This window comes from Nycticebus coucang, chromosome 6 (assembly GCF_027406575.1).
Source record: "Nycticebus coucang isolate mNycCou1 chromosome 6, mNycCou1.pri, whole genome shotgun sequence".
NCBI lineage: Eukaryota > Metazoa > Chordata > Mammalia > Primates > Lorisidae > Nycticebus > Nycticebus coucang.
Window position 1 is genome coordinate 47,343,273 of NC_069785.1, and position 15,171 is coordinate 47,358,443.

The 15,171-nt window shown below is 38.4% G+C and overlaps 1 protein-coding gene across 2 annotated transcripts in view; it reads left to right on the top strand.

Annotated features, from left to right (window-relative positions):
- Nucleotides 1–14,014, top strand: part of BLOC1S6 (biogenesis of lysosomal organelles complex 1 subunit 6) — a 37,212-nt gene extending 23,198 nt beyond the window's left edge. For both annotated transcript variants that reach the window (XM_053593536.1, XM_053593535.1), the window contains 3 exons: nucleotides 8,129–8,216; nucleotides 10,674–10,760; nucleotides 11,178–14,014. In XM_053593536.1, coding sequence (XP_053449511.1) covers nucleotides 8,129–8,216; nucleotides 10,674–10,760; nucleotides 11,178–11,297 — 295 coding nt within the window. In that variant the 3' untranslated portion in view covers nucleotides 11,298–14,014. The remainder of the gene's footprint in view (nucleotides 1–8,128; nucleotides 8,217–10,673; nucleotides 10,761–11,177) is intronic.
- The last annotated feature ends 1,157 nt before the right edge of the window (nucleotides 14,015–15,171 follow it).

The following is a 15,171-nucleotide window of genomic DNA, read 5'->3' on the forward strand; positions in this document are numbered from 1 at the left end:
CCTCCGGGCACGTCTACCGACCACTGTCCGGCCACTCTCACGAGGTGCCGAAGGGCTGCAAAATCGAAAGCGTGCACACAAAGTCAAACAAAGGACTGAAGACACAGACCAGACAGTTTTCGGGGTACCCCTTTCTTACCTCCAAGGTCGACTCTGCAGGTGAAGGGTGGTCGTCAAATCCCGGGAGGGCCCCCAAATGAAAGACTTGGGGCAGGACCCCCCACTCTGCCCTGAGCGATGACGACCCCAATCAACCGCAAGAGATGGCGCTTGATGAAAACAGAAAGAGGATTTTATTCCAGCATGCTGGGGCTTGACTCGCAACTCTTTTAGGAGCCGAGGAGTCAAGCCCTGAACAGCAGGTTTTACAAGCTTATAAAGGCAAAAACCATAAAGTAGGGAGGAGTAGCAGACATAGCAGGGGCTTAGGGAGGGGTAGCAGACATAGCAGGGGCTTTAGGGAGGGGTAGCAGACATAGCAGGGGCTTTAGGGAGGGGTAGCAGACATAGGGGCTTTTCCAGATAAGAAGAACTCTGGTTCATTACTTATCTGTCTTAAGACAAGATCAGCAGTTAAACATTTGCTCAGCTTTTTTCCCTCAGAACCAGTTACCGGTTATCTGCTTCAGCTCGGGGCTATTTCCTAGGACAGTTACAAAAGGTCACATTCTTATGGTAGGGGGCAAGGGGTGCTGCTACATATCTGGTCCCCCCCCCTTTGGATTTGGTAATACTTTCCTTCAATAGAATCGCCCAAGAGCTGGAGGTTGCTGTGAGCTGTGATGCGACAGCACTCTACCGAGGGTGACAAAGTGAGACTCTGTCTCTAAAAAAAAATAAAAAGAAAAATAAATAACTAAATACAGTTTAAAATTTAATAAATCAGAAAACAAATTAATCAATTTTTTCTTTCATGAATTATGCTTTGGTATTATATCTCATTGCCAAACTGTAGTCACTTAGATTTTCTTCTGTGTTTTCTTCTAGACGTTTTAGAGTTTTGCATTTTACATTTTGAGTTAATTTTTGTGGAGGGTATAAGTGTTGGGGTTTCTGAGAGACCCCCTGGCTGTCTTCAATTCCCACGTGAGAGGTTCTCGCATAGAACTGGGGTGAGGGTCTGAAGGAGAGGACCCCAGTCCAAGTATGGAGTCTCAAAAAGGGGGAATGAGAGGGTGGTGCCTGTGGCTTAGTGAGTAGGGTGCTGGCCCCATATACTGAGGGTAGCGGGTTCAAACCCAGCCCCGGCCAAACTGCAACAAAAAAATAGCCGGGTGTTGTGGCGGGCGCCTGTAGTCCCAGGTACTGGGAGGCTGAGGCAAGAGAATCGAGTAAGCCCAAGAGCTGGAGGTTGCTGTGAGTCCTGTGACATCATGGCACTCTACCGAGGGCAGTAAAGTGAGACTCTGTCTCTACAAAAAAAAAAAGGAATGAGAGAGGATACATGGGAAGGGTGAGGTTTAGGAGAACATAGATCTTCTCAAGGACACCCCAAGGATACACCTGCAGGGTCCTCTCCATGGTGTCTCAGCTCTTAGGAATTTGTAGAGTTAACTTCCTCTGTGAAATCCTGTAGTTCTTTGGGGGGCTGGAATAGCTTCTCCTACTTGAGTCAGACTGACCAATGAGAAAGGTACCCATGGGTTGGAACTTTTTGACTGGAGATGAAAAGGGAAAGACCAAGCCAGTAGGAGAGCATGGCCATTTTAAATTCTTCTATGCAGTTAGCTCTGCCTGCTGAATAAAAGCCTTTTTCCTTGTAAATATGATGTTTGGGTTCTCTTTCTCTCCATTGGGCCTTGTCTTCCTGCAACACAAGGACAAGAAAAGACTTTAACAGAGGGGAAAAGCAGAATGGAGACCAACCTGGTGTCAGCTCAGCTCCCACATAGTTGCAGAAGGCTTTTATTAGCTCAGTATAGCTGGAATGGGGCAGTGAGCCCAGCATACCTCCTGGGGCTCTTCTCTAGTTTGGGTCAGGATATGTATGGATAGCGGGTTTCCAACAAACTGTCCTTGAAGTACTCCAGGAGTCTGGAGGGGGGTTGCTTGCTTTCTAAAATGGCCGCACTCTTGTCAAGATTATGAGAATTCCTTTCCCACAACTCCTCACTTTTTTTTTTTTGAGACAGAGTCTCACTTTGTTGCCCTCCATAGAATGCTATGGTGTCACAGCTCACAGCAACCTCCAGCTCTTGGGCTTAGGTGCTTCTCTTGCTCAGCCTCCCAAGTAGCTGGGACTACAGGCGCCCGCCACAACACCCGGCTATGTTTGTTGCAGTTGCCACTCCTGTTTTAGCTGGCTGGGGCCGGGTCGAACCCATTACCCTCGGTATGAAGGGCCGGTGCCCTAGCCACTGAGTCACAGGCGCGGCCCACAACTCCTCACTTTTTATTTTAAGGAATGGGGGGCACAGAAATCTCTCAAAACTGCTTCCTGCTGGATGGGGGTGCTGATTCTTTTAGGGATACAGAGGGGAGTTACTTGGGTTAGGACGAATTTGGTGTTTTCTTGAATGAGCCTCTTTGAGGAGAACTTGGGTGATATTGAGAGAGGATACCCAGGAAGGGTGAGGTCTAGGATAACAGAGTCTTCTCAAGGAGACCCCAAGAATACACCTGTAAGGTTCTTCCTATGGTGACTCAGCTCTTAGGAGTTTGTAAAAACTTAACTTCCTGGGACTTGGAGGCTGACGCTTGCTTGTGCTTCGGTGAAAGCCGGTGATTCTGTAAAAGCCAGAGCCTGCTTCTCCAGCTTGATTTAAACTGACCAATGAGAAAGGTACCATGGGCCAGACTTATTGATTGGGGATAAAAGGAGAAGACTGAGCCGGTTGGGGAGCGTGGCCAGTTTGAATTTTTTGTTTTTCTTTTTTTTTTCTGAGACAGAGCCTCAATCTGTCGCCCTGAGTAGAGTGCCTTGGCATCACAGCTCACAGCAAACTCCAACTCCTGGGCTTAAGCTATTCTCTTGCCTCGGCCTCCTGAGTAGCTGGGACTACAGGTGCCCACTACAATGCCCGGCTATTTTTTTTATTTTGGCTATAGTTGTCGTTGTTGTTTGGCAGGCCTGGGCTGGATTGGAACCTGCTAGCTCTAGTGTATGTGGCTAGCGCCTTAGCCGCTTGAGCTACAGGCGCCGAGCCAGTTTGAATTTTTCTATGCCATTTGCTCTGCTGGCTGAAACATGGTGTTTGGGTACACTTTCTCTCCATTGGGCCTCATCTTCCTGTGACAACATGTTGTTCGGTTAAGCTGCCAATGGTATTTTGAATGAACTGTATCAATGACCTGGATCACAGTTCATATAAGGAGCGGACTGAGGGAGACACAAAGTAATGAAAAAAACAAAGGGTTACTTTGTGTCTTTATTAGAGGTAAGACCTAGGGGAGCCGGCTTTGTGAGTCAAACCAAGAGAAAGAACCTGATTCAGACATAGAATATGAAAATTCAGTTGAGATGAAACTAAAGCAATAAAAACAGGAAGCAAAAGTAAAATCACAGAGACTCATGAGTGCAGCAGAAAGAAAGTTTATTTAAGCATAGAGCATTATCAGAGTAAGTTACTAGGTTGCTTGAGAGTGAGAGAAGACTCTTTGTTACCAGATGAAGAGGGTCTGGCCACCTGTCACTGTCAGCCAATATTCAGAGAATGGGAGTTACGGCAGTGATTAGGGAGAACAGTGAGAGTAGCCTCTCCAGGACTGCTGACGGTTTTATACATAAAAGTTCAAAGTAAAAATCATGTTAATATTTATTTTAAATGACAATGATTTGCATAACCCATGACCCATAATAAATAATAATCAGCATTAACCATCACTTAAAACTACTATTAAAAAGTTAATCTCCTGAATCAATTGTCCTAAACTACTCAAGATATACACTTTCAGGTTAAAGCTGAATTTATAAAACAGTAAGAATGGGAGACGTGAGGTTTAAGGTCATATAGGACCTAAACCAACCAGACCAGCTGTGTTGTCTCAGCCCTAGCCTGAATGACTCCATATTATTCTCACTAAATGTGCTTTCACCCTCATCTGTGCCAATATACAAGTATAAGTATTCTCTCTTTACCCTTTCGATTTATTTATGAAATTTTCTCATTGGTTCCATTGCATCTCTGGGCCTATTTGTGCCTTTTCTGTCAGCCATTGATTACCTTAGTTTCCATATGCCTGTATTCTTTCCTTTTTCTTTTTTTACTGATATTTATTCAGTGCCATTTTTACTGTTGATTGTATGACTGTTAGTGTTGGGATGTTTGTGTAGTGCAGTGTTCCACAACGGTGACCATTCCCCAACTTGGTGTCACAAGCTGGAAACTATTTTATGTTAACAGGGTATAATTGGCTAACTGAATTATTATGTGCCCATACTCTTTGTGTATTCCTGGGCTCCTTTTAGACTTCCTATTTTAGCTGCTAGACTTTCTTTCCATTCTCCTGAAGCCCCCTTTCTTTGTCCCTATTCAATAAGGGTGTAAGATCTGTGTCTAGGTTTATTTCTTTGAACATGGATATCTAATTGCTCCAGAGCCATTTGTTGAAAAGACTGTCCTTTCTCTACTGCAATCCTGTGGTCCTTTGTCAAAGAGAAGTTGACTTTTTTGGCATAGGTTTATTTAAGACCTTTCTGTTCTGTTCCATTGATCAGTATGTCTGTCTCTTCACCAGTACCATGCTGTCTTGATTTCTGCAGCTTTATAGTGAGTTTTCATAGTGGGTACTGTGGGTCTTCCAGCTTTGTTCTTTAGTATTGTGTTGGCTGTTCTTGGTCTTTGCCTTTCCATAGGATTTAAGAACAGTTTGTTGATAACTACCTGATAACTTGTTGGGGATTTTGATTGATAGTGCATTGAATCTTTAGATTATGTTGGGAAGAATCTATATCTTAAAAATATAAGATATATTTTTGGAATGTAATATATATATTGGATTATTTTAGGTCTTTGATTTTTTTTATTAGAGTTTTCTAGTTCTTGCATATAGATCCTGTACTTATTTTGTTATTTTTACTAAAGTATTTCATTGGGGAGGAGGATACAGTTATAAGTGGTATTTTAAATTTCAAATTTGTTGCTGGTACATAGGAAAGCAGTTGACCTGGTTCAATTACTTGGCTGGGCTAGAGGCATGGTGATAACCAAAAAGTGAGTGGAAACCGAAAAACAGACAAACAAACAAAAACAAAGAACAAACGAAATAACTGGAAGGGCACAGGCAGTATGGATAGAAAGTATAAGTAACCTACCCAAGTTTCAGGATAACAAAGAGAGTTTTTTTTTCTTTCAGACAGAATCTCACTCTAATGCCCTGGGTATAGTGCCATGGTGTCATAGCTCACAGCAACCTCAAACTTGAGCAATCCCCTTGCCTCAGCCTCCTGAGTAGCTGGGACTACAGGTGCCCTCCACAACCCCTGGCTATTTTTTTTTTTTCTACTTTTAGAAAAAGAGTGTTTGAGACCAGAGTGTTTCAAATTTTGGATTTTTTTTCAAATTTTGGAATATAGTAGAACCTCTACAGTTGACCACCTCTTTAAGTTGACCTAATTTTCTTAGACTGGACACGTGCCCCATGCATGTATCAGTACAGTAGGCCTCGTTCCTTGTGTTGACCACTTCCGTATATTGACCAGTTTGTTACAGTCCCTTAAGTGGTCATTTTACAGAGGTACTGCTATATTTGTATATACTTGTATAATGAGATATCTTGGGATATCTCATTAAAAACTTAACAGAAATCTCTTGGGATATCTCATTATACAAGGGGAGCTAAGCCTAAACATGATTCATTTATGTTTCATATATACCTTGTACACATAGCCTAAAGGTAATTTTCTACAATATTTTTAATAATTTTGTGTGTGAAACATTTTTAACTGCCATTAAAATGAGGACAGGTGTGGAATATTTAACTGCCATTAAAATGAGGACAGGTATGGAATTTTCCATTAATGATGTCATTCTGTACTCAAAAAATTTTTGATTTTCAGGTTTGGGATGCTTAACCAGTATATACTACGTTTTTCTATACATATCTAATTTAAATTAGGCACAGTAAGAGGTTAACAACAATAACTAATAATAGAATAATTATAAAAATATACTGTAATAGGGTGGCACCTGTGGAGTGGGGCACCGGCTTGGCCCAAAAAAAAGAAAAAAAAAATATATATATACAGTATATATACTGTAATAAAAGTTATGTGAATGTAATGCCCCCCCAATCTCTTATTGTACTGTACTCACTCCTTGTGATAAATGTGAGATGATAATTCTGCAGATTGTGGTTGACCAGGGTAACTGAAACCAAAGAAAAAGAAACTACAGATAAAGGGGAACTACTCTATTTTCCAGAAGTGATTGTGGTATCATTTCTTCCTTAAATGTTTGACAGAAATTATCAGTGAAGCCTAGTCCTGGTAGTTTCTTTTTTGGAAGGTTATTACATTGGTTCAATTTGTCTAATAAATATAGGTTGACATACATTTTCTATTCTTCCTTGTGTGAGTTTTGCTAGTTTGTATCTTTCAAGGAGTTAGTTCAATTTATCAAATTTGTGAACATAATTTTTTTTTTTTTTGTGGTTTTTGGCCGGGGCTGGGTTTGAACCCACCACCTCCAGCATATGGGACCGGCACCCTACTCCTTGAGCCACAGGCGCCACCCAATTTTTTTTTTTTAAGACCATCTCACTCTGTTGCCCAGTCTAGGGTGCTGTGGCATTAGTCTAGCTCACAGCAATCTCAAAGTCCTGTGTTCAAGCAGTCCTCCCACTTTGGTCCTCTGAGTAGCTGGTACTGTAGATGCCAGCCATAATGCCCAGTTAATTTTTTTTTTTTATTTAGTAGAGATGGGGTCTCACTCTTGCTCAGGCCGGTCTCAAACTCCTGAGCTCAAAGAATGCTCCTGTCTCGGCCTCACAGAGTGCTAGGATTACAGGCGTGAGTCATCATGTCCCTCCTAGCCTAGAGTTAATTGAAAGTATTCCCTTATTATCCTTAAATGTCATTGGGATCAGTGGTGATGACCACTCTTTCATGAATGATACTAGTAATTTGTGTCTTTTCTCTTCTTGGTGGTTCTGACTAGAGGTTTATTAATTTTACTGATCTTTTGAAGAATCAGATTTTGGTTTTGTTGAATTTTCTATTATTTTCCAGTTGTAATGGCCTGCTTTTCTGTCCTACTTATCTTGGATGGTTGACTTACTGGGTTTTCCTGTCAACTATTCTGTATTTCACTTTCTCTGGTCTCTAGTCTGAGCTAAAGGAACAAATTAATGAACTGCAGTGTATATTAAACTCAATGCTGTATGGTGGAGATGTTGGACTTAAATTTTTTCATTGTTACTTCTTTTACGTTGCTATTCTCTATTAAGCATAGTTTTGCAAGAAAATCACATATTTTTCATTTATAGCATTCTGTAACATTTTCAATTATGTTTGGTGTCACTTATTTCTTGTGATCCTAACATAGACTGATCTGGAAAGGAATATGAAGGAAGTTGGCTTCTGTTCCTCAGTAGGTTTTGAATCAGAGTTTTAATAAGGAATGTTAGAAGTTGTCTGGTCTGACCTTCTTCTCACTTTTTAAATGAAGAGAGTTAGGCCCAGAGAAATAAGTTGCATTTCTAAGATCACACAACTGGCTGTTGGCAGGGGAAAGCTTGTGATTTTTAGCCCTATACTTTTTTCATCTTGTCTTTTGACTTATTATCCCTTGATACTGAATCTTTCCCCCAACTATAATCTGAAGTCTTTGCTCTTCATTTCCTTTATGGGAATGTTGCAATTTTAAGATATATAAAACATTGAGTTTCTTGGGCAAAATAATATAAAAAACTTCATTGGAATATGCAGAGTTGCTAAAAATAACTAATAAAATACTTCCAAAAGATTTGATCATTTTAGTTATTAGAGTCTGAAATTGGGACAAGAATAAAAGATATGCTTAATTATCAGAATGCAATTTTTGAATATTGTTTTGAAAAAGATTATACTAAACCAAATAAGCCTGTAATTTCTAACTATTAGCATTAACCAAGATGAATGTGATTCCTTTTAAGGAACCAGAACTTAATAATCTGTAGAATTGATTTTGGTTATGTGCTTTCATTTCAGACAGAACCAAGTTGTATTATTAGACACACTGGAACAAGAAATTTCAAAATTTAAAGAATGTCATTCTATGTTGGATATTAATGCTTTGGTGAGTATGATTTAGTTGATGTAACTTAATGACATCTTGTATTAGAAATAGCTAGGTTTAGCCTCCCAACTATGTACTTATATGCATATTTAGGGTCTTGTCTAATTTTTAAAGTTTAGAATTTCACGTTAGGAAAAGATGGAAGGGGGATGCAGGCTTAGAGATGTAAGAAAGAAGGGGAAAAAGCACTTAGTTTTTGAATAAAGTAATAGAAAAAGAAGAAATGAGAGATGTGTCGGTAGAGAGGTTTGCAACCTAACGTAGCTGCCAGTAAAGTCATAGTCTGTGAGCTCTAGAACTTATAGACACTCTTTATTTCTCTCTGGGCCTTCCAGTTTGCAGTTACTAGATGATAATCAAAGCCACTTTTGGCTGAGAGAAGAAAAGAGAGCAAGACTCCCTTGTGCCCTTTTCAGACTAAAATAACAGTAGGTTATATCTGCTTGGTTACTTATAAAGGCAGTAGAGAGTGCTTTATTTTTCTTAAATGAAACTGAGAATTCTTTTTATCAGGAAACCTTGATTTACTTACTAGAACTTCCATTGTCTTGAATTGTTATCTTTCAAATGTTGAACTTACAGTAGGAAATTAAACTTATTTATGAATCTGAAATAGATCTGTTCTAAGAGAACTGAAAATAAGGCCTTCAAGGTACTATTTTTTTCTTTAAGGAAAGTGCATTTCTTTTAACCAGTTACATGGTTTCTTAAATTATAATTTTAAATATGGCATAATCATATTGCTATAATAAATTAGCACTCTGGGCTGAAATGACACTTTGAGAATGATCAGTTATATTTTTCAATATAAATAGTAGAATAGTTGAATTTCATCAGAAGCTCTATAGCTTTTTCAAGAGAGGAACTGATACTCTTAAGAAACAGGGAATTAACAAAAATAAGGAACTTGTTGCTACCTTTCTTTTCCCCTTGAACTTTAAGAATACCTTGGTTTGCATGATTTTGTGGCCATTCAGATGTACCTGAAAAAATGGATTTTACTTTTTCTTTCTTTCTTTTTTTTTTTGTGTTTTTTGGCCAGGGCTGGGTTTGAACCTGCCACCTCCAGCATATGGGACCTGCGCCCTACTCCTTGAGCCACAGGCGCCACCCCAAAAATGGATTTTTCATTGAACAACGGTGGCTTACTAATGTTTTCTTTTTAGAACAGTCAACAACAAAGTCCATATTCTCTATCATTAAACACAGGGCCGTCTTCTCTGTAGTTCCTGCTTCTTGTGAAGGAGATGGGCAAGGCTATATGGACCTACTTTTGTATTCCCTTTTGAGTTCATATTGCAGTGGAAGGATATTTGTTGAATGAGTGAATGTTGAAAGAATGAACCAAGCAGATGTAATAACTGTTGGTTTAGTCTGTAGAAGTAGAAAGGAGTCTTCCTCTTTTTTTCTTTTTCAGCCAAGAGTGGTTTTGATTATCATCTATGAACTAAAAAACTGGAAAGCCTAAAAAAATATAAGGAAGGTCTATAAGTTCTAAAGCTCATCAAACTACGACTTTCTTTTCTTTTCTTTCATTTATTTATTTATTTTTTGAGACAGGGTCTCATTCTATTGCCCAAGCTAGGGTTCAGTGATACCATCATAGTTCGCTGTAACCTCAAACTCCTGGGCTCAAGCAATCCTTCTGCCTTAGCCTCCCAAGTAGTTGGGACTACAGGTGTGCACCACCACACATGGCTGCTAAGTTTTCTATTTTTTCAGGAGAGGTCTCTATGTTCCCCAGCTGGTCTTGAACTCTTGGACTCAGGCAATCCTTTCGCCTTGGCTTCCCAAAGTGCTAGAATTACAGGTGTGAGCCACAACCCTGTGCCCAGACTGTGACTTCACTTGCAACCATACAAATCACACTACTGACACATCAGATCCTTTTTCTCCTTTCTCTCATACTTCTCTAAGCATGTATCATCCTCCCATCTTCTCCTGACATGAAACTTCATTTTAGGCTATGTAGGCTGGCTGAGCTATAAAGACTATACTTACAACTCTTGGAAGCAAAGTGTTCTCATAGAGGTTGTTCTGCTTGGTCTGACTTCAAAATCCCAAGGAAGAGGACTGAACTTGCCCACAGTCCTCTGGGGGCTGTCTGGCCAGCTTTTGTTTTCCTGATGGGCTGACACTTTACTTAACCATGCACCTTGGCTAATTCTTTCTCCCTTATAAAGGCAATAGAGACTGTTTTACTTTTCTTAAATGAAACTGATGAACATTATTAGATAGTTTTAATGAAATTTTAGGATTATATTGCATGTTTTTGAAGCAAAATGTTGTCTGTATCCAATTTAATAGACTTTATTTTAGAATTAAAATGTGGAGATAATTAAGACTCTAAAAATTTTGACCAATATAGAAAGAATGAACTGTAATATAGGCATTGACTTATTTATCCATTTTCATAGTTCAGTCTATTTTAACTTTTCATTTTTTTTCTGTGTTAAGTTCACTGAGGCTAAACACTATCATGCCAAATTGGTGAATATAAGAAAAGAGATGCTGATGCTTCATGAGAAAACATCAAAGTTAAAAGTAAGTTGAAAATTGTTTTATGTTCTTTATAAAAGTAGAAGTTTATTTTTCTTCATATTTATATTTTGACTTTTTATATCTCCATGTATGATAGCATACTTAATTCATAATACATTGTTTTCTTTTTAAAAATGTCATATATTTAAATCCCACTCTGATCCTCTTTACTAATCACTGGGCTGCCAGGGCATATTCTTTGGATATTTTCTATAATTCTCATTTAGTAAGAGTTTAGAGTAACAGACCTTTTTTGAATCAAGGGGACCTTAAATTACTCCAAATGAATTTAAAAGTTGAATATTAAATTTATTAATATGTATTGATTACCTCAATTCAAAGCACTGTTGTTTTAAATTAGGCTATAAACTGTAAGCCTTGATTGCTCTCTTGGTTTTAAATTTAAATTTCTTGATGCAGAAAAGAGCACTTAAACTGCAGCAGAAGAGGCAGAAAGAAGAGTTGGAAAGGGAGCAGCAACGAGAGAAGGAATTTGAACGAGAAAAGCAGTTAACTGCCAGACCAGCTAAAAAGACATGAAAAGTTGTATTTGTGTGTTTTCTTCCCCATTCAATATTTGGATTAAGACAACTTAAGTGTGTAGATTGAAGTTGAGGTAGTGCCTTATACCATGATTATGGTTTCTCCATATTTTCATTTCAGACATTCAAAAGCCTTTCTTTCTAACTAGCGTGCACAATGTCACTTGGTTTTGATATGTTTATGTAATTTCTTCAACTTTTGTTTAATTTTAAAATTCATTATTTTGGCCTTGAATCATTTGTAATCTAGAAAATAGTTTGTTACAAGTCTAGTTCTAGTGTTTTAAAATTAGTATAAATTTTTTAGCTTCTTAATGAATGTAGATTTCAGTTTCCATTTCTTATTTTATAAAATGACTTGCCTTTCTGGCAATACAATGCTGAATGTTGGTAATTGGTCTTCTCATTGCTTAATTAAGAAATGCCAACTATATAATCACATATGCCCCTGAAAAAGAGGTAAAAAGTGCATGCCGGGATATTACAGCTCTTCAGACATGATATATGTAAAGTAAGATGCCAGATAGATTCTACTAACCATATTCTCTCTCTGCTTAGTGTTGTTGCTGTTTCTGTACCTTTGGGTTCAAGGTATTATAGATTACATCTATTCCTAAAGTTTGATAAGCTCACTCAAATGAGCTTATATATTTATAATACTTAGCAATAGTCATCACACACTGAGATACAGTTTCTGTGCCGGGCGCGGTGGCTCACGCCTGTAATCCCAGCACTGTGGGAGGCTGAGGAGGGAGAATCGCTTGAGCTCAGGAGTTTGAGACTCGCCTGAGCGACAGTGAGACCCCGACTCGTGAAAAAAATGGAAAAACCCAGCCGGGCGCCGTGGCGAGCGCCTGTAATCCCAGCGGCTTCCGGAGGCCGAGGCAGCGGGGTGCCCGCAGCCCGAGTCTGAGGTTGTGGTGAGCTACCACGCCCACTGCACTCTGCTCAGGGGCATAGGGTGGGACCCTGTCTCAACAACAACAACAAAAAAAAAATTCGTAAAGTAGAATGGTATGTATCAACTACCCACTTAAGGATAGGAATGGGGAAAATTAGTAAATAGCTTCACGAAAGAGACAGCATGATATCTTTAGTGTTTTCTAGAATTTTTTCCTGATATTTTATGTAGAAACTTACTGTGTGAAGAAAATAGTATGAAGTTTCATTGTTTAAAATCGAGAATGTATTCACTGTTTTAGTATTTAATATCTAACTGGTCTCCTATTACATAGGGACTTTACAGAACCTATGAAGGTATATGATGAGAATCTGTATCTTTTATAACTTGTATTACATTTTTGGTAAGCTGGAATCACTACCTCTGATCACATATCAGGCTAATGGTGGAGAAAGCATTAGATTTGAATGGTAAGAGCTGGTCTGCTTAAAGATTAAATAGTTTGTTCAAAAGAGCCTTTCATTCTTTAATGAATGAATTATGATGTCACAATTCACTTACTTTGACCTTATATTTAGGAATTTAAATATATTTTATTTGAAAAGGCCAGGTGTTGCCCTCAAACACTTGCTGAAACTGCCTAAGGTGTGATATATTAGGGCTTGCAGGACAGTGTCACCCAAATTGCTGAATGTACGCATTTACACTCTGACAAAGGCAAGTGTTGTTTCTCAGAGTGGTTTTAGACAAACTGCAATAGTTGTTTAAAAGCTGGCTCCTGAATTTATTCTAAATTTACTGAAGCATACCTGGATTTTTTGTTTGTTTTTCTTTGTTTTTAAAGTTTCCCACAATGATTCTGATGTACCTTAAAAGTTGAGAACCACAGGTCTAACAGTTTAGGTCAGGGTTTTCCACACTAAATTGCATAGTTTTATCACCTGGGAACTTAAAACAAAAATACAGACATTCTGGACTCGTCATTAGTTATGATGTGGAGCCCATGTATTTTTTAAAAAGCTCCCCAGATAATCTTCATATAAGGGGCACCCTCATATAGACTATCTAAAGACTTATATTTATAAGCAATAAAATAGCTTAAAAGCTACCCAGTAACTCTTGGGATTAATCTTATGAAATAAATTCTGAACTGCTTTTGATATAGTCAGATTTAAAACTGAACTCTAGCAGACAAGAAAGAGAGATACAGAATTTGGGTTAGTTAATTGAACTTTTGGGACCTGTTTTAAAATAAATGTATGTTGAATGAGCAGCAAAGCATGTATACTTTTAGAATTATATTATTTAAGTTTTGAAGACTTTTAAAAAATGTCTTCAAATAAATATATATTAGCATCTACTATTTTGAGGTCAGTTGTGAATTGGAAGTGCTGCTATCTTGGTAATTAAAATCTAAAACTTATAGCTGTATTTTAGTAACATAAAAACATATCTTACTGACTAAACCTGAATGGAACCCTGACAATTAGTCTTAACTGTATTTTTGCACAAAATAGTGAATTGGTATTTAGGAAGCTTCTGGTTTTTTGACTAAAAAAAAATTGCCTTTGTTTTGAAACTACATCACATGTGTACTGCACTGAAATAATGGGAGTTTATTTTCTCTTTACTTTGCAGTAAGTGTCGTGTAAATACACAGACGTTGAATGTAATATATAGATTGTGTCTGCAGTGTTTTAGAGTGGATACAGTTTATAAATATATCACTTTATATACCCACATACATTTGTCTGATTTTGAGCTTGTACAATGAGAACTATTTTTCACGTATTTAATAAAGAGGTCTCTGAATTATCTGATGTCATTTATCAAGCATCATTCTGTGAAGAGCACTGTATACCCTCCATTATGAGGTCAATTAAGTTTGTGAACTCATCCTAGAAAAAGTCTTTCATACTTCAGTGCTGAATATCACTACCCTCACCTTTGAAGTGCTTTTGGGAAGCTACTTACACCAGTACCTAGTCCATCCACCCTTCAAAAGATATTTTGGAACTATTTTTCCTGGAATGGCCATCAGAGCTGTCATATTATGCTTGCTGTTCTGAATGTCATCAAAATGTCTTTCTTTCAATATTTCTTTTTTTTTTTTTTTTTGGCCGGGGCTGGGTTTGAACCCGCCACCTCTGGCATATGGGACCGGTACCCTACTCCTTGAGCCAAGGCGCCGCCCTCAATATTTCTTTTATCTTTAGGTAAAGAAAAAAGTCACTAGGGGCTAGATCCAGTGAGTAGGGAGGGTATTCTAATACAGTTATTTGTTTACTGGCTAATAACTCTCTCACAGATCGTGCCAGGTGAGCTGGTGCATTATCATGATGCAAGAACCATGAATTATTGGCACAAAGTTCAAAGTTCAGGTCATTTTTGCTTAACTTTTTCATGTGGCCTTATTAGTACTTCCAAATAGTAAACATGGTTAACTGTACATTTGGTATGCATTCATAATGAATAATCCTCTGATATCGAAAAGGGTTAGTGACATCATTTTGACTTTTGATTTGGACCTATAGGACTTTTTTGGCCAGGAGAATTGGCTAACTTCCACTGTGTGCTTTGAGGCTTTGTTTCAAGGTTACGTTGGTACACCCATGTTTGATCATATTTCCCAAAACACGTCTTTCCTCTCTGAAAGGTCTCAGCAAACTTCAACTCTCCTTTGCTTTTGTTCATTGGTGAGCTCCTTTGGGACCATATTTGCACACCTTTTTAATTGTAAGTGAAAGGTTATGGAACCAAAGATAAAAAATTATTCTGAGGCACGAGATAAAAGGAAAATGGAGTCCCAGTTTGTTAAAATGGCTTTTATTCCACTGGGGTGTGGGTGGGGTGAGATCTCCAATAGGGAAGCCATACGTGGGTAATGGGGGGCAGTGGATTTAAAGAGCTAGGGGAGACAAGGATTGGTCTGTCCACTACTTCCTGGGAGGGACATACACTCGATTCTTCC